Source organism: Cnephaeus nilssonii, assembly GCF_951640355.1.
Source record: "Cnephaeus nilssonii genome assembly, chromosome: X".
Lineage (NCBI taxonomy): Eukaryota > Metazoa > Chordata > Mammalia > Chiroptera > Vespertilionidae > Cnephaeus > Cnephaeus nilssonii.
In genome coordinates this window covers 72,067,079-72,088,386 of record NC_137071.1, presented here as the reverse complement: position 1 = coordinate 72,088,386, position 21,308 = coordinate 72,067,079, and the positions used below count along the sequence as shown (strand labels likewise).

The 21,308-nt window shown below is 38.4% G+C and overlaps 1 protein-coding gene across 1 annotated transcript in view; it reads right to left on the bottom strand.

Annotated features, from left to right (window-relative positions):
• IL1RAPL2 (interleukin 1 receptor accessory protein like 2) overlaps window positions 1–21,308 on the bottom strand; it is a gene marked incomplete at both ends in the record, with an annotated part of 1,477,463 nt that overhangs the window by 652,718 nt on the left and 803,437 nt on the right. The window contains one exon of the mRNA XM_079764395.1: window positions 18,500–18,653. Coding sequence (XP_079620521.1) covers window positions 18,500–18,653 — 154 coding nt within the window. The remainder of the gene's footprint in view (window positions 1–18,499; window positions 18,654–21,308) is intronic.

Below are 21,308 nucleotides of genomic sequence, written 5' to 3'. Positions count from 1 at the left end.
ACAAACAAGTACCTATCAATATTAACTTTAAATGTAAATGGATTAAATGCCCCAATCAAAAGACAGGGTAACTGAGTGGATAAAAAAATACATGACCCATATATCTGCTGTCTACAGGAAACCCACATCAGAAAAAAAGACGCATATAGATTGATGGTGAAGGGATGGAAAAAGGTCTTTCAGGTGAATGGGAATGAAAAAAAAGCTGGGGTAGCAATACTTATATCTGACAAATTAGATTTCAAAGTGAAGGACATAAAAAGAGATAAGGAAAGCCACTTCATAATACTAAAGGGAACAATCCAACAAGAAGAAATAACTCTAGTAAACATATACACACCCAATACTGAAACACAAAAAAACATTAAAAAAAAACTTCTGGAGGATATCAAGGGAGAGCTGGACAGTAATCCAGTCATAGTAAGAGACTTTAATACCCCACTGTCACCATTGCACAAATCCTCTAAAGAAAATAATCAGCAAAGAAACAGCAATCCTAAATGACTCACTAGATCAGATGGAATTAATTGACATCTTCAGAACATTTCACCCCAAAGACACAGACTATACATTCTTCTCAAGTGCACATGGGTCATTTTCAAAGATAGACCATATATTGGGTCACAGGCAAAGTCTCTTCAAATTCAAGAAGATACAAATCATATCAAACATCTTCTCAGATTATAATGGCATAAAACTGGAAATCAACTACAATAAAAACAATCCAAAAAATCAAACACCTGGAGACTAAATAGCATGCTATTATTAAACAATGACTGGATTACCAGAGAGATCAAAGAAGAAATAAAAAACATAATGGCAACAAATGACAATGAAAACACAACAATCCAAAATCTATGGGACACAGCGAAAGAAGACTTGAGAGGAAAGTTCATAGCTCTACAAGCCTACTCCAAAAAAAAACAAAACAAACAAAAAAAAAAAAACAAAAACAAGAAACAATGGTAATAAATTACCTAACCCTACATATCAAAGAGTTAGAAAGAGAGGAACAAGAAAAGCCCAGTGTAAGCAGAAGGAAGGAAATAATAAAGATCAGAGTGGAGATAAACAACATAGAGACAAAAAAAATAATACAAAAGATCAACAAAACCAAAAGCTGGTTCTTTCAAAGGATAAACAAGATCGATGAACCTTTAGCCAGGTTCAACAAGAAGAAAAGAGAGAGGACCCAAAGAAACAAAATCAGAAATGAAAGAGGAAAAATAACAACAGACCACACAGAAATACAAAGGATTTTTAAAAAATACTATGAACAAATCTATTCCAACAAACTGGACAACCTGGAGGAAATGGACATATTCCTAGAAAAATACAACCTTCCAAAACCCATTCAGGAAGAATCTAAAAATCTCAATAGGCCAATAACTATGGAAGAAATTAAAGCATTAATCAAAAATCATCCAACAAACAAAAGCCCAGGGCCAGACGGCTTCACGGGGGAGTTTTACCAAACATTCAAGGAAGAACTAAAACCTATCCTCCTCAGACTAACTACTCCAAAAAATTCAAGAGGAAGGAACATTTACAAGCTCATTCTATGAAGCCAGCATCACTCTAATACCCAAACCAGATAAAGACAACACAATGGAAGAGAATTACAGGCCAATATTCCTCAAGAACATAGATGCCAAAATCCTCAACAAAATTCTAGCAAATTGGATTCAGCAGTACATCAAAAAGATCATACACCATGGCCAAGTGGATTTATCCCAGGGCTGCAAGGATGGTACAATATCCACAAGTCAATAAACGTGATACATCACATAAACAAATTGAGAGATAAAAACCACATAGTCATATGAATAGATGCAGAAAAAGCATTTGACAAAATCCAACACCCATTTTTGATAAAAAAAACTCTCAGCAAAGTGGGAATAGAAGGATCATATCTCAACATAATAAAACCATATATGGCAAACCCACAGCCAACATCATACTCAATGGACAAAAACTAAAACCATTTCCCATAAGAACAGGAAAAAGACAAGGATGCCCACTCTCACCACTCCTGTTCGACATAGTACTAGAAATATTAGCCATTGCAATTAGACAAGAAGAAGAAATAAAAGGCATCCAAATTGGAATAGAAGAAGTAAAACTGGCCTTATTCGCAGATGACATGATAATATACATAAAAACCCTAAAGAATCCATCAAAAAACGATTAGACTTAATAAATGAATACGGCAATGTAGAAGGATACAAAATTAATGCCAAGGAATCTATGGCATTTCTATACACCAATAGTGAACTTACAGAAAAAGAGACTAAAAAAGCAATCCCATTTACCATCACACCAAAAAAAATTAAGACACTTAAGAATAAACTTGACTAAGGAGGTAAAAGACCTATACACGGAAAACTACAGGACACTGAAAAAAGAGATAGAAGAACAAATGGAAGAACATACCATGTTTATGGATTGGTAGAATCAACATCAGTATAATGTCCATACTACCCAAGGCAATCTATAGATTCAATGCACTCCCCATTAAAATACCAACAGCATATTTCACAGACCTACAAAGAACTCTTCAAAAATTCATCTGGAATAAAAAAAGACCCCGAATAGCCACAGCAAACCTGAGAAAGAAGAACAAAATAGGTGGGATCTCAATACCAGATTTCAAGCTGTATTACAAAGCCACTATTCTCAAAATAGCCTTGTACTGGCACAAGAACAGACATATAGACCAATGGAACAGAATAGAGGACCCAAATATCGAACCAAACCACTATGCTCAATTAATATTTGACAAAGGAGGCATGAACATACAATAGAGTCAAGACAGTCTCTTCAATAAATGGTGTTGGAAAAATTGGACAGATACATGAAAAAAATGAAACTACACTACCAACTTACACCATACACAAAAATAAACTCAAAATGAATAAAGGACTTAAACATAAGACAGGAAAACATAAAAATAGTACAGGAATCCACAGGCAGAAATATCTCAGACATATGCCGAAGCGATTTCTTCACTGGTTCTGCTCCTAGGGCAATGGAAACTAAAGAGAAAATAAACAAATGGGACTATATAAAAATAAAAAGCTTTTACAAGGCAAAAGAAACCATCAAGAAAACAACAAGAAAACCCACTGCATGGGAGAACATATTTGCAAATGTTATCACTGATAAAGGTTTAATCTCCAACATTTACAAGGAACTCATACAACTTAATGAAAGGAAGATAAATGATCCAATAAAAAAAATGGGCAATGGACCTAAATAGATACTTTTTGAAAGAAGACATAAGGAAGGCCAAGAGACATATGAAAACATGCTCAAAGTCACTAATTATCCTAGAAATGCAAATCAAAATGACAATGAGGTACTATCTCACACCTGTCAGAATGGCTATCATTAACAAATCAACAAAAGACAAGTGCTGGCAAGGATGATGAGAAAAAGGAACCCTAGTGCACTGCAGGTGGGAATGCAGACTAGTGTAGCCACTGTGGAGAACAGTATGGAGTTTCCTCAAAAAAGTAAAAATGGAACTCCCATTTGACCCAGTGATCCCACTTCTAGGAATTTATCTCAAGAAACTAGAAACACCAATCAGAAAGGATATATGTACCTCTATATTCATAGCAGCACAATTCATGATAGCTAAGATTTGGAAACAGCCTAAATGTCCATCAGCAGATGAGTGGATTACAAAACTATGGTACATCTACACAATGGAATACTAAGCTGCTATAAAAAAGAAGGAATTCATACCATTTGCAGCAGCATGGATGGAACTGGAAAGCATTATGCTAAGTGAAATAAGCCAGGCAATGAAAAAAATACCAAATTATCTCACTCATTTATGTAAAATAAAGAACATTATAACCTGATGAATAAAAAGATGGATACAGTGGAAGTTAAACATCGAACAGACTGTCAAATTACAGCGGGAAGGCTGGGGAGTGTTGTGGGGGAGGGGAAGAGATCAACTGAAGGACTTGTATGCATGCATATAAGCACAACCAATGGACACAAGATGCTGGTGGGGTGGGATGAGGGCATATGCCAGAGGGTAGGGGAGGGTGGGAGAAGGTCAATGGGGAAAAAAAAGGAGATATATGTACTACTATGTGTAATACTTTAAACAATAAAATAAAATTTTAAAAAAGGAGGCAAGAGATCTAAATGCAGAAAACTACATAACACAGAAAAAAAAGAGTTAGAGGAATACATAAGCAGGTAGAAGAACATACCGTGTTCATGGATTGGTAGAATCAACACCATTTAAATGTCCATACTACCCAAAGCAATCTATAGATTCAATGCACTCCCCATTAAAATACCAACAGCATATTTCACAGACATAGAAAGAACTCTCCAAAAATTCAGCTGGAATAAAACAGACCCAAAATAGCCAGAGCAATCCTGAGAAAGAAGATCAAAGTAAGAGGGATCTCAATACTAGATATTAAGCTGTATTACAAAGCCACTGTTCTGAAAACAGCCTTGTACTGGCACAAGAACAGACATATAATATAGACCAATGGAATAGGATAGAGAACCCAGAAATCGACCCAAACCACTATGCTCAATTAATATTTGACAAAGAAGGCAAGAGCATACAATGGTGTCAAGACAATCTCTTCAATAAATGGTGTGAAAATTGGACAGATATATGCAAAAAATTGAAATTAGACTACCAACTTATATCATACACAAAACAAAAACTCAAAATGGATAAAGGACATAAACATAAGACAGGAAACCATAAAAATACTAGAGAAATCCACAGACAGCGAAATCTCAGACAAATGGCTGAAGCAATATATTGATGGATACAGCTCCTAGGACAATGGAAATTAAAAATAAAATAAACAAATGGGACTACATCAAAATAAAAATCTTCTGCACAGCAAAAGAAATCATCAAAGAAACAACAAGAAAGCCCACTGCATGGGAGAACATATTTGCCAATGTTATCTACCATAAGGGTTTAATCCCCAACATTTACAGGGATCTCATACAACTTAACAAAAGGAAGATAAACAATTCAATAAAAAAATAGGCAATGGACCTAAATAGATACTTTTTGAAAGAGGACATAAGGAAGGACAAGAGACATATGAAAACATGCTCAGTCACTAATCATCTGAGATGCAAATCAAAATGACAATGAGGTACCATCTCACACCTGTCAGAATGGCTATCATCAACAAATCAACAAATGAGAAGTGCTGGAGAGGATGTGGAGAAAAAAGAACCCTCCTTCACTGCTGGTGGGAATGCAGACTGGTGCAGCCACTGTGGAGAACAGTATGGAGTTTCCTCAAAAAAGTAAAAATGGAACTCCCACTTGACCCTGTGATCCCACTCCTAGGAATATATCCCAAGAAACTAGAAACACCAATCAGAAGGGATATATGCACTCCTATGTTCATAGCAGCACAATTCACGATAGCTAAGATTTGGAAGCAGCCTAAATGCCCATCAGCAGATGAGTGGATTACAAAACTATGGTACATCTATACAATGGAATACTAAGGTGCTATAAGAAAAGAAGGAATTCAAACCATTTGCAGCAGCATGGATGGAACTGGAGAGCATTATGCTAAAGAAATGTCAGTCAGAGAAAGATAAATATCACATGATCTCACTCATTTGTGGAATATAATGAACAACATAAACTGATGAACAAAAACAGATCCAGAGACAGAGAAACATCCATCAGACCATCAAACCTCAGAGGGAAGGCAGGGGAGGGTGGGGGTAAGTGGGAGAGATCAACCAAAGGACTTGTATGCATACATATAAGCCTAACTAATGGACACAGACACCAGGGGGGTGAGGGCATGGGTGGTGGTGGGGAGACAATGGGCGACAAGGACACATATGTAATTCCTTAATCAATAAAGAAAAAAACTTTTCAGGATAATTTTGTAAAACTTTGAGTTATCCAATTGACTCATATTTCCAATGATTACTAAATAAAGTTGGAAGATAAATTTTCAAAAAAATTTTTTACAGATTTAGGTTTTTTTTTTATATCATTGGTTTGGCATAGTGCAACAGGATTCCAAAGAAGCCCACTCAGGACCATTCTGCAGGACCATACTAGGTACTAGCAGGGGCCCATTGTGCCCTACCAGTTCCCCCCTTTGCATTGGGTGGACTTGGATGAGTTTTTATTGGGATTCCAGACCTCCTTGTTTTAAGGTAAGAGGCCCAGACTTATTTGAGCTGTATTTTTTTTAATACTCTAGGTGGAACTAAAGGAAAAGTGTTGAGATAAATATATAAAGTTGATGTCTTCTTATATCATTGATCCAAGTTATATTTATTTATTTATTTAAAAATATTTTTATTGATTTTAGAGAGGAAAGGAGAGGGAGTGAAAGAGATAGAAATATCAATGATGAGAGAGAATCATTGATGGGCTACCTCATGCATGCCCCCCTACTGAGGATTGAGCCTGAAACCCAGGCATGTGCCCTTGACTGGAATCGTTCCCGGGAGCCTTCAGTCCGTAGGCCTGAATTTATCCACTGAGCAAAACCAGTTAGGGCCAAGAATATTTTACATTATTTTTTAACACATAATATAGACTCAGTTATTCTTTATTTATATGGTAAATGAACACATGGTTATTTCAGTATTAAGGTTGCTTTATACACACACTCCATTAACATGTTTCCCTTGGTGACTAAGAATCTGTATTTTCATAACAGCTCTTAGGAACTTGGATGAAACAATTTGGAACCTATGAAAATTAGTTTTCAGGGGAGTGTGTGTGTGTTTGTGTGTGTGTGTTTGGACTAACAGATGCACAAGGGAATTAAATCTATTACTTTGACCTATTGAGCAACATTTTCTCAGCTAGTCTTTCTCAAAGCATGATCCTTGGAAGGCATGCAACAGAATCACCTGGAGAAAAGGGCAAATTCCCAGTTGATGTACTGAATTAGAATCTGAGTGAGATATCTGGGAATCTGTATCTAAAGATCCTTATCCCCAACATGGCGGCAGGCAGGATGGAATGAGTGAGAGTGTGAGTGACCGAGCGTGCAGGCATGCATGTGTGTGTGTGTGTGTGTGTGTGTGTGTGTGTGTGTTTGAGAGTCTGATTATGCAGGAGTCTTGGGGGTGGACGGTTAGGACTTTCCTGGCCAAGAAGCCCCTGCTACTGCCACAGCCATTCCTGGGCCTCTGAGACCATGCCATCTTGAAGGGTTTACAAAGTCTTCCTTTGGTGGAGGCTGCAGGGAGTGACAGCGGCTAGGCACCCAGCCTCGCCAGTATCTGGATTAGCTGAAGCCCAGGCCCAAACCCACGTGCACCCCAACATTGACTTCATGTGTGTGCGTGCATGTGTGGACCCCAAGGACACAACCCAGAACCCACACCAACAGCGGACACCTTCAGGACCACACCTCTAAGCAGACACTGGCAGGACCCTGGTCATATGCACTGACACCTGCAGGAACCCACATGCCTGCAGAGGACACCAATGCAGCCCTGCACACCTGCAGCTGACACATACAAGATCCCATGTGCCTGCAGAGGACACCAGCATGAACCTAAGCACTAGTGTCACAAGGGGCCGTTGCTACCAACACAGCTACTCCCCAGGTGCATCTCCAGCTTGGAGACTGTGCCATCTTGATGAGTTTCCAAAGGTCCTCCTTGGGAAGAGGCTATAAGGAGCTGCAGAAGCTAGATGCCAAGGCTCACCACTACCTGGACTCACCACGGATCTGTGTCCTAACCCATGTGCACCCCACCCCAGACCCTGTATGCCCACTAAGGTCACAACCCAGACCTCTCTCCCCTGTAGTGGACACTGGTAGGACTTCTACACACCTGGCATATACCCACACTGACCCTGTGCATCCACCGCAACCACCACTGACCCGACAGGACTCTCACCCCTTCTGTGTACTCACCCACTGCCATGGCCACTGTGTTGTCAGAGCCATTCTATAGGCAAGCTACTCGCTCCATCACCAATGCTAGGGCAGGAATTGTGCTGAAAGCTGGGGAGGTAGATGTAGCTTCCCCTGCCTTGGACCTACTAGAACTGAGGACCTGAGGAGACTGAAGAGGCTGTAGATCTGTGGGTGAGATGGGCGGGCCTGGGACTGAGAGAGGTGGCTCAGAGGGCACTGGCTGTGGAGACCATGGAGTGGGTGCAGCAGTGGAAGCATGGGGCTGAAGTCCTGGATAGAGTAGCACTAGCATCTGCCATAGTGCATGCAGCCTGGGGATCTCCTCCTGACCAGTTGTAAGGGCCATGCAGTGGAGCTCAGGGTCAGCCTGTGCTGGAGGGGTCTGAAGGACACACCCAACATTGAATCTGGAAGACCCTCTATTTCTTGGGGAACTCCTACTGGTGAGCAGAAAGGGAGCCATATAGTGCATCCAGGAAGGAAGATCAGCCCTGCCCACCTGGAATGCAGGGGAGGTGCCCTTTTTACCACCAGCAAGGCAGCTGCTTTTGACCAGACCTGAAACAACCTGAGGCAAGGGGGAACAGCCTGGAGCAGGAAATGTGTGCCCCTACAGGTAACAGAGAGGAGATGCCAGCAAACCAGGCAGAGCTGAGGCATTAGAAGGAGAGAAAGGGCTCACCCTCACCCTCCTACAAGCTACTGGCATCAACCCCAACATGAGTCTGATCAAATCATCCCAGCCAAGATCAGAATATCCTTGTCTTGTCCCATGGGGGAAGGAAGATCTGGGATAAAAAAGAGAAGGGGAAAAAAGGGGGGGAACAAATAAGCCCAGCTCCATGGGGGAAGGAAGAATAGCTCAGAACAGGGACAATCAAAGCATAAAACTGAAGGCAGACCCAGCCTATTGTCTAAGGAGTCCCTGCCCAATGGACTACTAGCCTTCAACCTATCAGAACACAATCAGGTTACCTAGGGGCAGAACGGGACAGTGACTCATATTGGCTTGCACCAGAGAAGCTCCCAGGAGGCCCAGCATAGACACACCAAGGGACAAGACTCAACAACATCAGAGCAAAATCCAGCGAGCTCCACAAATAGTGGACCCAAAGGATTTTAAGTGTGTGAGTGAGTGTGTGTGGCTTTTTTTGTTTTTGTTTGTTTCCCCCCCTTTTTCCTCTCTCACAGATCTCTAATTTCTCTCTTTCCTTTGATTCTCTTTCCTATTGTCTCATCTTATAGTTAATATTAATTGTCCTTATTTTATTTTTCTTATTTTTCCATTTTATTTTCCTATCTATATTGTAATATATCCATTATTACTATGTTTTAAATTTATTATTGTTATTTCATTTATATTCTGTTTAATTTTTTCTTTGTATATTAGTTCTTTTAGCTTCCTCCTTTCTTCCATATAGCTATTTTTTCTTCTTGTTTCTCCCTTTTTATCTATAACACCTCTAAGTTTTTGGTTGTGTATCTTTTAATATTCTTTTTATTTTGTCGTTGTTTTGATTTCTGTTCTTTTTCATTCTTAGTCTTTCCTGTTGTTGCTTTGAGTAGCCTGGTTTTCATGGTGCTTTTGGTTGGGTCCTGTTGTGTCTTGTTTTGTTCTCTCAGCATGTATACAACATCTGGCACAATGACATGGGGGCTGAGCCTCACTGTCAACAAGTTGGAGGGGAGACCCCTCCCATAAACATCATATCAGCAATAAAATCTAAATTATAATAGGAGAGCCCATATAACACACACAAGGGACATTCTTAGAGCCTCCAGCTCAGGAGATCAAAGAGACTGCACCACTGGACCCCTCAAGACATTTTTTACTTAAGGCCATCCCATAAGACTGAGAGGCACAACACTTCTATCTAATACATAGGAGAAAATACAAAGAGACAGCTAAAATGGGGAGACAAAGTAACAACCCCCAAATAAAACAAAGAAGGAGTCTCCAGAAAAAGAACTAAATGAAATGGAAGCAAGCAACCCATCAGACATAGAGTTCAAAGTAATAGTTATAAAGTTGCTTAAGAAGCTTAGTGCAAATTAAAAGAAAATAAATGAGAACTATAGCAGCATGAAAAATAAATAGAAACCAGAATCACATATCTGACATATAGAACACACTGGGAAATATTAAAAGTAGATTGGATGAAGCAGAGGATAGAATCAGCAATTTGGAAGACAAGGTAGAAATAAATACCAAATTAGAACATCAAATAGAAAAAAGAATTTAAAAGCAGAAAGATAGTATAAGGGAGCCCTGGACCAACATGAAATGTAACAACATCCACATTATAGGAATACCAAAAGTGGAAAAAGGTGAGCAAGGAACAGAGAACCTGTTTAAATAAATAATGACAGACAATTTCCCAAACCTTGTGAAAGAAAATGTCACACAAATTCAGGAGGCACAGAGAGTCCTAATCAATATGAATCCAAAGAGACTCATACTTATACACATCATAAGTAAAAGGGCAAATGTTAAAGTTAACGAAAGGATATTAATGGCAGAAGAGAGAGACAGAAAATAACTTACAAAGGAGTTCCCATTAGAATGTCAGCTGATTTCTCAATAGAAACACTTCAGGCCAGAAGAGAGTGGGATGAAGTATTCAAATTAATGAAAAGCAAGGGCCTATATCCAAGATTACTATATCCAGCATGGATATTATTTAAAATTGAACGTGAAATAAAAAGCTTCCCAGACCAAAAAAAAAAAAAAAGGTTAAAGGAGTACTTTCCCACCCAGCCAGCAATGCAATAAATGTTAAAGCAAGCACTTTAAGAAGAAGAAAAGGAGAGAGAGCACAACATAGGCATAAAAAATAAAAATGGCAATTAATAAATACCTATCAATGATATCCTTAAATGTAAATGGCTTAAATGCACTAGTCTAAAGACATAGGGTGACTAAATGGATACAAAAACATGACCCATATATATATGCTGTCTATAAGAGAACCAGCTCAGAGCAAAAGATACACAGAGATTTGGGGGGGGCGGGAATTCTAAGCAACTAGAAAGGGGAAAAAAAATCTGAGTAAGCAATATTCATATCTGATAAAATATACATTTTTAAAAAAGCTATAATAAGAGACAAAGAAGGCAACTACATAACAGTAAAGGGAATGATTCAATAAATAAATATAACCCTTGTAAACATATACACACCTAATATAACAACACCCAAATACATAAAAAGTTTTTTGATGGACTTTAAGGGAGAGATTGGCAGGAATACAGTCACAGTAGGGGACTTTAACAACCCAATGACATCACTGGATAGATCTTCCAGACAAAAAATCAACAAGGATCAGAGGCCTTAAATGACACACTAGATCAGATGGATCTAACTGATATTTACAGAACATTTCACCCCAAAGCAACATAATATACATTCTTCCTCAAGTGCACATGTAACATTCTCAAAGATAGACCACATGTTACAACACAAAACAAGTCTATACAAATTCAAGAAAATTTATATAATCACAATGTCATAAAGTTAGAAATCAACTACAATAAGAAACTAAAAAATACTCAAACATATGAACTCCAAATAACAGGTCATTAAACAATGAATGTGTTACCAATCAGATCAAGAAATAAATTTTAAAAATTACTGGAAACAAATGAAAATGAACACATGACCACCCAAAATCTATGGGACACAGTGAAAGCAGTCCTCAGAGGGAAGTTCATAGGATTATAGGCCTACCTCAAGAAACAAGAAAAATCAGTAATAAACTATCTAACCCTACAACTAAATGAATCAGAAATAGAACAGCAAGAAAGGAAGTAGAGGGAAGGAAACATTAAAGGTCAGAGAAGAAATAAATGACATAGAGACTAAAAAGAATGGTACAAAAGATCAATGAATCTAAGAGCTGATTCTCTGCAAAGATAAATAAAATTGACAATTCGTTAGCCAGACTCATCAAGAATCAGAGAGAGAAGACCCAAATAAAGAAAATCAAAAATTAAAGAGGTGATATAACAACGGACACCACATAAATGCAAAGGATTATAAGCAAATACTATAAACAACTATATACCAACAACCTGGACAACCAACATGAAATGGACAAATTCTTTGAAACATACAATCTTCTAAAACTCAATCAGGAAAAATAAGAAAACCTAAAAAGGCCAAAAATAACTGATGAACTTGAAGCAGTAATTAAAAGCCTCCCAGCAAACAAAAATCCTGGAATGTATGAATTTACAGGATAATTTATTCAAACAACACTTATCCTCAAACTATTCCAAAAAATACAAGAAGGAATACTTCCCAGCTCTTTTTACAAAGCCAGAATTATCCTAATTTGAAAACCAGATAAGACACCACAAAGAAATAAAATTACAGGTTAATATCCCAGGTTAACAGATTCTAAAATCCTCAACAAAATATTAGTAAATCAGATCCAGCAATATATTAAAAAGATCATATACCATGATAAAGTGGGATTTATTCTGAGGATGGAAAGCTGATACAATATGAACAAATCAATAAATGTGATACATCACATAAACAAAATGAAAGATAAAAATTACATGATCATATAAACTGATGCAGAAAAAGCACTCAACAAAATCCAGCACACTTCTAGGAATACATCCCAGGAAAACAGAAACACCAATCAGAAAGGATATATGCACCCCTATGTTCATAGCAGCACAATTTACAATAGCTAAGATTTGGAAACAGCCTAAATGCCCATCAGCAGATGAGTGGATTAGGAAACTGTGGTACATCTACAGAATGGAATACTATGCTGCTATAACAAAGAAGGAATTCTTACCATTTGCAACAGCATGGATGGAACTGGAGAGCATTATGCTAAGTGAAATAAGCCAGTCAGTGAAAGAAAAATACTACATGATCTCACTCATTTATGGATAATAAAGAACATTATAAACTGATGAACAAAAGTAGATACAGAGGCAGAGAAGCATCGAACAGACTGTCAAACGACAGCGGGAAAGCTGGGGAGGGTTAGGGGCGGGGAAAGGTAAGAGATCAACTGAAGGACTTGTATGCATGCATACAAACATAATCAATGGACGCAAGACACTGGGAGGGGGGTGAGGGCATGTGCCGGGGTGTAGGGGAGGCTGAGGGAAGGTCAATTGGGGGAATAAAGAGACATACGTACTACTATTTGTAATACTTTAAACAATAAAAAAAGCAAACAATCAGGCACGCTTTTTTAATAAAAGCTCTCAGTAAAGTGGGAATAGAGGGATCATACCTCAACATAATAAAGGCAATATTTGACAAACATACAGCCAACATAAAACTCAATGTGCAAAAACTAAAATGTTTCCCTTAAGAACAGGAACAAGACAAGGATGTCCATTTTCACTACTCTTATTCAACACTAGTGGCCTGGTGCACGAAATTCATGCACATTAAAAGGGGGACCCAGAGTCAAGTCCTCACCCACTCACATGTGCCTCAAAATCACGTGAGACCCAGACCCAGCTGCCCCCCCCCCATTGGGCTAGATCCAGACCCGGCCAGTCCCACCCTTATCAAGCCCCACCAGGCAGGAGGCATAGCCTCAGGTCCCCTGGCTCAGTGCCAGGAGGGGGGGCGTGGCCTGAGGTCCCCCAGATGGGGCGGGGGGCATGCTTTGAGGTCCCCTATCAAGCCCCGCCAGGTGGGGGACACAGACTGAGATCCCCTGTCAAGCCCCGCTGGGTAGGGGGCATGGCCTGTGGTCCCCCGTCAAGCACTGCCAGGCAGGGGGCGCAGTCTCAGGTCCCTTGGCCTGGCACTGGGAGAGGAGCGCAGCCTCAGGTCCCCCGTCAAGCCCCACTGGCAGGGGGGCGCAGCCTCAGGTCCCCTGGCCTGGTGCTGGGGCAGGGGGTGGGCCTGAGGTCCCCCAGCCTGGTGCTGGGGTGGGGGGAGCAGCCTGAGGTCACCTAGCCAAGCACCAGGACAGGAAGCACACCTTGAGGTCCCCCGTCAAGCCTTGCTGGACGGGGGCTGGCCTCAGGTCCCCTGGCCTGGAGCCGGGGCGGGGGTCATGGCCTGAGGTCCCCATCAAGCCCCGCCGGGTTGGTGGTGTGGTCTGAGATCCCCTGGCCTGGAGCCAAGGCAGGAGGTACTGCCTGAGGTCCCCCAGCATGACGCCAGGGCAGAGGGCTTGGCCTGAGGTCCTCTGTCAAGCCCCATGGGGGCGGGGGAGGGCGTAGCCTCAGGTCCCTGCTGATTGCTCGTTAAGGCTCCTTAAGGGAACTTGGCCTCAGCTGTGGGTGCAGCCATTTTTGTGATGAAGTGATGGTCAATTAGCATATCCCCTCTTTATTAAATAGGATAGTACTGGAAGTCTTAGCCACGGTGATCAGAAGAGATAAAATGTATCCAAATTGGAAAGGAGAGAGTAAAACTATAATTTTTCACAGATGATATGCCATTGTACATAGAAAACCTTAAAGACTCCACCAGGAAACTGCTAGGCTTAAAAATGAATCTAGTAAAGTAGCAGGATACAAAATCAACATCCAGAAATTGATAGCATTTTTATACACCATAATGAACTCTCAGAAACAGAAACTAAAAAGACAATCCCACTTTCCATTGCAACAACAACAACAAAATAAGATACTTAGAATTAAACTTAACCAAGGAGGTAAAAGACCTGTATTTGGAAAACTATAGGTCATTGAAAAAAAAAATAGAGGAATATACCTACAAATGGAAATGTATACAGTTTCATGGATTGGAAGAATTAACTCATTAAAATCTCCATACTACCCAAGGCAATCTATAGACCTAATGCAATCCCTATTAAAATTCCAAAGGACTTGTATGCATGCATATGAGCATAACCAATGGACACAGATGGGGGGGTGAGGACATGTGCTGGGGGTTGGGGGCATCCAGGGAGAGGTCAATGGGGTAAAAATATTTATGTAATACATTAAAGAATAAAGAACCTAAATTTTTAAAAAAAGAACAATGAAAAAATATCCTTGGGTGAGAATTAACAAAAAATAAAATAAAATAAAATGCTTAAACTATAAAATTCCAATGGCATACTTCACAGAGTTAGAACAAATATTGCAAAAACTTAGATATAACCATAAAAGACCCCAAATAGCTGCAGCAATCTTGAGAAAGAAGAACAAAGTTGGAGGGATCACAATACCGGATATCAAACTACAGTATAAAGCCATTATAATCAAAACAGCTTGATACTGGCAAAGGAACAGGCATATAGAGAAGTGGATAATAACAGAGACCCCATAAATTGATCCACACCATTACAGTCAATTAATATTTGACAAAGGAGACAAGAACATACAATGGAGTAAGATAGTCCCTTCAACAAATTGTGCTGGGAAAACTGGACAGACACATGCAAAAAGATGAAATTAGACCACCAACATATACCTTACACAAGAATGAACTCAAAATGGATAAAAGACTTAAATGTAAGGCATGAAACCATAAAAATCTTAGAAGAAAACATTGGCAGTAAAATCTCAAACATCTCAGGTAGCAGAATTTTTGCCAATACTTTTCCTAGGGCAAACTAAATAAAGGAGAAAATAAATAAATGGGACTACATAAAAATAAAAAGCTTCTGCACAGCAAAAGAAGCCACCATCAAAATAAAAAGGGAACTCACTGTATGGGAAAACATATTTGATAATGATATATCTGATAAGGTGTTAATAGCCAAAATATATAAAGTACTCATATAAATCAACAAAAGGAAGAGAAACCATCCAAATAAAAATGTGCAGATGACCTGAATAGACATTTCTCCAAAGAGGACATACAAATGGTCAAGAGACATATGAAAAAATGCTCAAAGTCACTATTATCAAAGAAATTCAAATTAAAACCACAATGAGATATAACCTCACACCTGTCAGAATGGCTATCATAAAAATAAATAAACAAACAATAATTGCTGGTGAGGATGCAGACAAAATACACTAGTTCACTGCATATTGTTGCCACTAACATGCAAAACAGTATGGAGTTTCCTCAGATAATTAAAAATGAACCTTCCATTTTACCCAGTGATCCCACTCCTAGTAATGTATTCTAAAACCCCCAAAACATCAATCAGAAAGAATATATGCACCCCTATGTTCATAGCAATGTTATTTACAATAGCTAAGATGTGGAAACAGCCCAAGTGCTCATTAGTATATGAATGAATTAAAAAAGCTGTGGGACACTTACACAATGGAAAACTATGCACCTATAAAAATGTATCTCTTAATCTTTGAGACAGCATGGCTGAACCTGGAGACTATTATGCTAAGTGAAATAAACAAATCTGAGAAAGACAAATATCACATGATCTCACTTATTTGTGGAATCTAGTGAACAAAATGAATTGATCAACAAAATAAGACCCGAAGCTTGGAAGCATGGAACAGACTGATATACTTCGATATGGGGTTGGGGACCAGAAGAGATAAATTAAAGAATGTATATACTTATATGAGTAGCCCAAGGACATGGACAAGAAGGTGGTGAAGACCTGGGTGGGGGTAGAGGCTTCGAGGAGGGGTATAAAGGGATGGGGGATGGAATACTTCTGTAATACTATCAACAATTAAATATATTTTAATTAAAATTAAATTAAGGGAAAAAGAACCTTATCTTCATCCTACCTGGGTTCTTATTTTATTATATATATATATATATATATATATATATATATATATATATATATATATATATATTTAATCTTTATTATTGAAAGTATCACACATATCACCATTTTTCCCCCATTGATCCTTTCTTGCCCGCTCTGCTCCCTGATTTAGGCCTTCACCACCCTATTGTCTATGTCCATGGGTTATGCATATATGCATAGAAATTCTTTGGTTGATCTCTTCCCCCACCCACCCCACCTTCCCTTTGAGATTAGACAGTGTGTTCTTTGCTTCTGTCTCTGTACCTATTTTGTTCATCAGTTTATTTTGGTAATTAGATTCCACATATGAGTGAAATCATGTGATACATGCCTTTCTCTGACTGGCTTAATTCGCTTAGCATAATACTCTCCAGGTCACTTCTGTCTCAAAGGGTAAGAAATCCTTCTTTTTTACTGCTGCATAGTGTAAATGTACCACAGACTTTTTATTCATTTATCTACTAATGGCCACTTGGGCTGTTTCCAGATCTTAGCAATTATAAATTGTGTTGCTATGAACATAGTGATGCATACATCCTACCTGGGTTCTTCCACATGATTCTTATGCACACTACAGTTGGAGAACCTTTGGGAGGTAGAGTTCAAGTGAAATTTTTAAACTGTAGTCCAGCTACATTCAAAGTTTTTGGCAAGCAAATTAACACCGTATGAAATACACAAAATATTTTACCGTGACTCACACTTTTTACAAAATACTAATGTGTGTGTATTTACACACACAAACTCACACACACACACACACACACACACACACACACACACACACACACACTTTTACAACATATAAGAAGTAATAAGAAATTAATCAAGATTGTTTGAGTAAAACAGCAGGTGGACTTTTTGTCATACACTTTCTTAGGGTTCATCAAATTCTTTGTCAGGGATAACATTTATGGTATCAAGTTCAGTCCTATGTCTTTGAAAATTACGTACTTTCTAATATTCTCCACCAGGTAAAAATATCCAGAGTTCCTCTCTTCCACTCCTATGTGTAGAATTACTAGTGTACACTTCAATTTTACTTCTGATTTAAAACACACACTTTCATGCCATTGTTTTGAAGTTGCTTCATTTAAGAATCTCACAATAACATCGCTCATTTATGAGCAAATTTGTATGAGCTTTATTTGGGATATAGTCTAAGATTTCATTCCAAAAGTCCACCAGAACCTCATTCTGAGGTAGCCTTCCCACAGGGCAATTTTACATATGGGTTAAGTCAGCATTCTAGAGTGGTTACAGTATATCTTTTCTGAGGTGTTTAGTAACAATCAATGATATTTTGAAGAGGTAAGAATCTATCTATCTATCTATCTATCTATCTATCTATCTATCTATCTATCTATATAAAATCCTAAGTGACCCTTATGACCAGTCGACCGAATGACCCTTTGATCGGTCGCTATGATGTGCACTGACCACCAGGGAACAGACACTCAACACAGGAACTTCCCCCTGGTGGTCAGTGTGCTCCCACAGCCAACCTCCTGTGGCCGGCCAACCTCCCGCAGTCCCTTCCCCCCGTCGGCTGGCCCCAATCGGCCCCAATTTGGACTGGGCGAGATGGCCCCAATCGTCCCGGATCACTGTCCAGGCTGAGGGACTACACCCAGGCACAAATTTGTACACAGGGCCTCTAGTCTTTCATAAAGGCAGAGAATAGATAAATAGCAATTGGGCCTTTGTTCCCTAGATTAAGTGTTCATATTCTGCATATAAGTTATTAGTACAACTTCTTAATAGTGAGTTTCTCAACTATTTGATTCACAGCCAATTCTAATTCACAGCAAGATGGCTCTTTGTAAAAAATTCCAATTTCCCCCATACCAAATTATACTTAATTCTCACTTGCCATAATTTTGAAGAACCAATTCCTACCTGTAACTTTCAATTCAGTTGTTCGTCTTACAAGTTTTCCTTCATATTTAAGTTCACACGTGTAATTTCCTCCATCTTCTTCTTGAACTTCTTGGATTAGAAGAGCATTTCCTTTCTGTATTATTATGCTTCTCCACATTTTTGGCTTGCATTCCTGAAGAGAAAATGTTTTCAAGTAAGCGAAAAAATAAAAATTCACATAACTAAATCTTAGTACTGACAATTTTGTATTTTCACTTTTGTACTCTTCTCTTTAGTTTTCAAAATATGTAACTAAAGAGTTAAGTCAGTGACCAGAAAAAAATCACAATGTGTCCAATTCACATATCACAACTATCACTCTAAGAGCCATTTTAAAGGTCTTATCCCAAGAGCAAAACGTTTCATTCTGCTCAAATATAAAAGAATAAAGCTCCCCAACTGCAAAAATGGTATAGCAGAACCTCAAGTCACTAAATGTCATCATAATGCCCTGATTTTTTTATTTTATAGGGATGTTTCCTAAGAGAATAGTGTTCATTTAGCAAGATAGTCTACTACAAGGGAATCTTACACATTACTAAAAATTTATAATAGGCTTTTATATTAGCTATGTTTACAGTGGCTTAATTAATTACCTCATATAGTAAAAACTAATACTAATATTCCAGATTCTCCCTCCCCATAGCCAAGAGTTCCATTTGGATGGTAGAGGGAGGGGTATAGAAAATCAGGCTTAAGGAGTTATCTAGAAACATAGCTAGGTAAAATGAAGGCACATTTTGTTTTAGTAATAGAATGGATATATTATCTACCTACTTTTGGGGTTATAAGATTTGGGGTCATTTTAATATATATGCCATATATATATATATATATATATATATATATATATATATATATATATATACCGTATATATTTCAGAGAGGAAGTGAGAAGGAGTGAGAGGTAGAAACATCAATGATGAGACAGAATCTTTGATCGACTGACTCCTGCATGCCCCACACTGGGGATAGACCCTGCAACCTGGGCATGTGCCCTGACCAGGAATCAAACCGTGACCTGCTGGTTCATAGGTTGATGCTCAACCACTGAGCCACCCTAGTTGGGCAAGATTTGGTTTTAAAGTCAATTCTTCTACTCTCCTGATGGGAATATGAAGGAGACTTGTTACTGGGATTGAACTTCCCTAAAAAGAAATGTTTAACTTTTTTCCAGGGAGTGAAAAGGATATAGTAATAGCCAAATATGTAAGAATATCCAATCAAGTGGCTTTGTCATTTGGGGATTTTCTCAGTCTACTTTTTAGATATTGTTCTAGTTTGTTTGCAACTCATCTCAAATATTCAACCAAAATAGTAACTAAAAAGTGTAAAAATATCAATGGAGGTGTAGGAGGTGGCTGTGAGAGAATGCTAAATAATCAAGCAATGTATTTTATCATACACATTCTGAATCTCTCATTTAAGGCAATAAAAATTGATTGTGCAGATTTTGTGAATAATACTTGAGAGCACTTTACACTGTCCAAACTATGATATAAAAAATATCCTCACTTTAGCTGGTTTGGCTCAGTGGATAGAGTGTCAGCCTACGGACAGAAGGGTCCAGGTTTAATTCTGGTCAAGGGCACATGTCCGGGTTGCAGGCTCGATCCCTAGTAGGGGGTAGCCAATCAATGATTCTTTCTCATCATTGATGTTTCTATTTCTCTCTTTCCCTTTCCCTTCCTCTCTAACATCAATAAAAAATATATTAGAAAAAAATATCCTCTCTACTTCCCCTCACCCACACCCCCACCCTCCTCACACATACTTTTAAAATTAATGTAAAGATAGAATCAGTACTGACACTCTATCTGCAGCTCTGCATGTGTATCTGTGTGTATGTCTGTGTCTTTGTGTATGTGTATAAATGATTTGGGAGAGCAAGTACCAAGTACCCATTTATTAATGTTTGTTGGTTTGTTTTTTTACTGTAACAATTTTTTTCTTTTATGATAGCAGGGATTTTGACCACAAATATAAAAACCAGCACTTAAATTCACAGGTACAATATTTAGGAGATTTGCTTGCCTTTTGTCCAATACAACTACCCACACATATTGTCAGAGAATAAATAAAAGTAATACTATCTAGGGCATCCAGACAGAAGACTGCTTCATTCCCTAGGATCTTTCCAAAGAACAGTTAAGGATCTGTCTGAAATTATATTATACACAATATCTGGTGAGGTTTATCACCTATATGAGATTTGTTTGAGTTAAACCTTGGGATATAAGGTTTCTGGGAAAATAATGAAGAAAGTCTGAACAGAAAGAAAAAAAGATAGCCCAGCTGCCATTATCATCATACAATAATAATCCACAATTATTTTCGCATTGCTTCCAACTCTGGTAGCCTGAGATTTCTAAAGAATAATTTTGAAGGTCATTAAACAAAAACATGGTCCCTCTGGGCATTTTGAGATGAAAGGAAAATGAAAATTAAGCTGCTTCATTTTCACATAGGGGTGGTGAGGGCAGACAAATGAGCCCACACACTCATTTTAAAGACAAATGGCATTGTTTTCTAATGTCATTTTGCAGGGAAAATTCATATGCAATTAGCTCTAACTAGTTTTCATTTTCACTGCACACTGCCTTTTCCCCCCCCAGGAAGTAAATCTAAAGCATATATAGAAATTAGAAAATAACTCATGATGAAGAATAACCTACAATCTTTACATGTTCTTTGGGATAAATATAGATAGTTATAAGTACTTTCCAAGTTGCCATCTAGCTTTTTAAAGGGTTATTTGTAGTCAATAGAGGTTTGTTTGTTTGTTTTT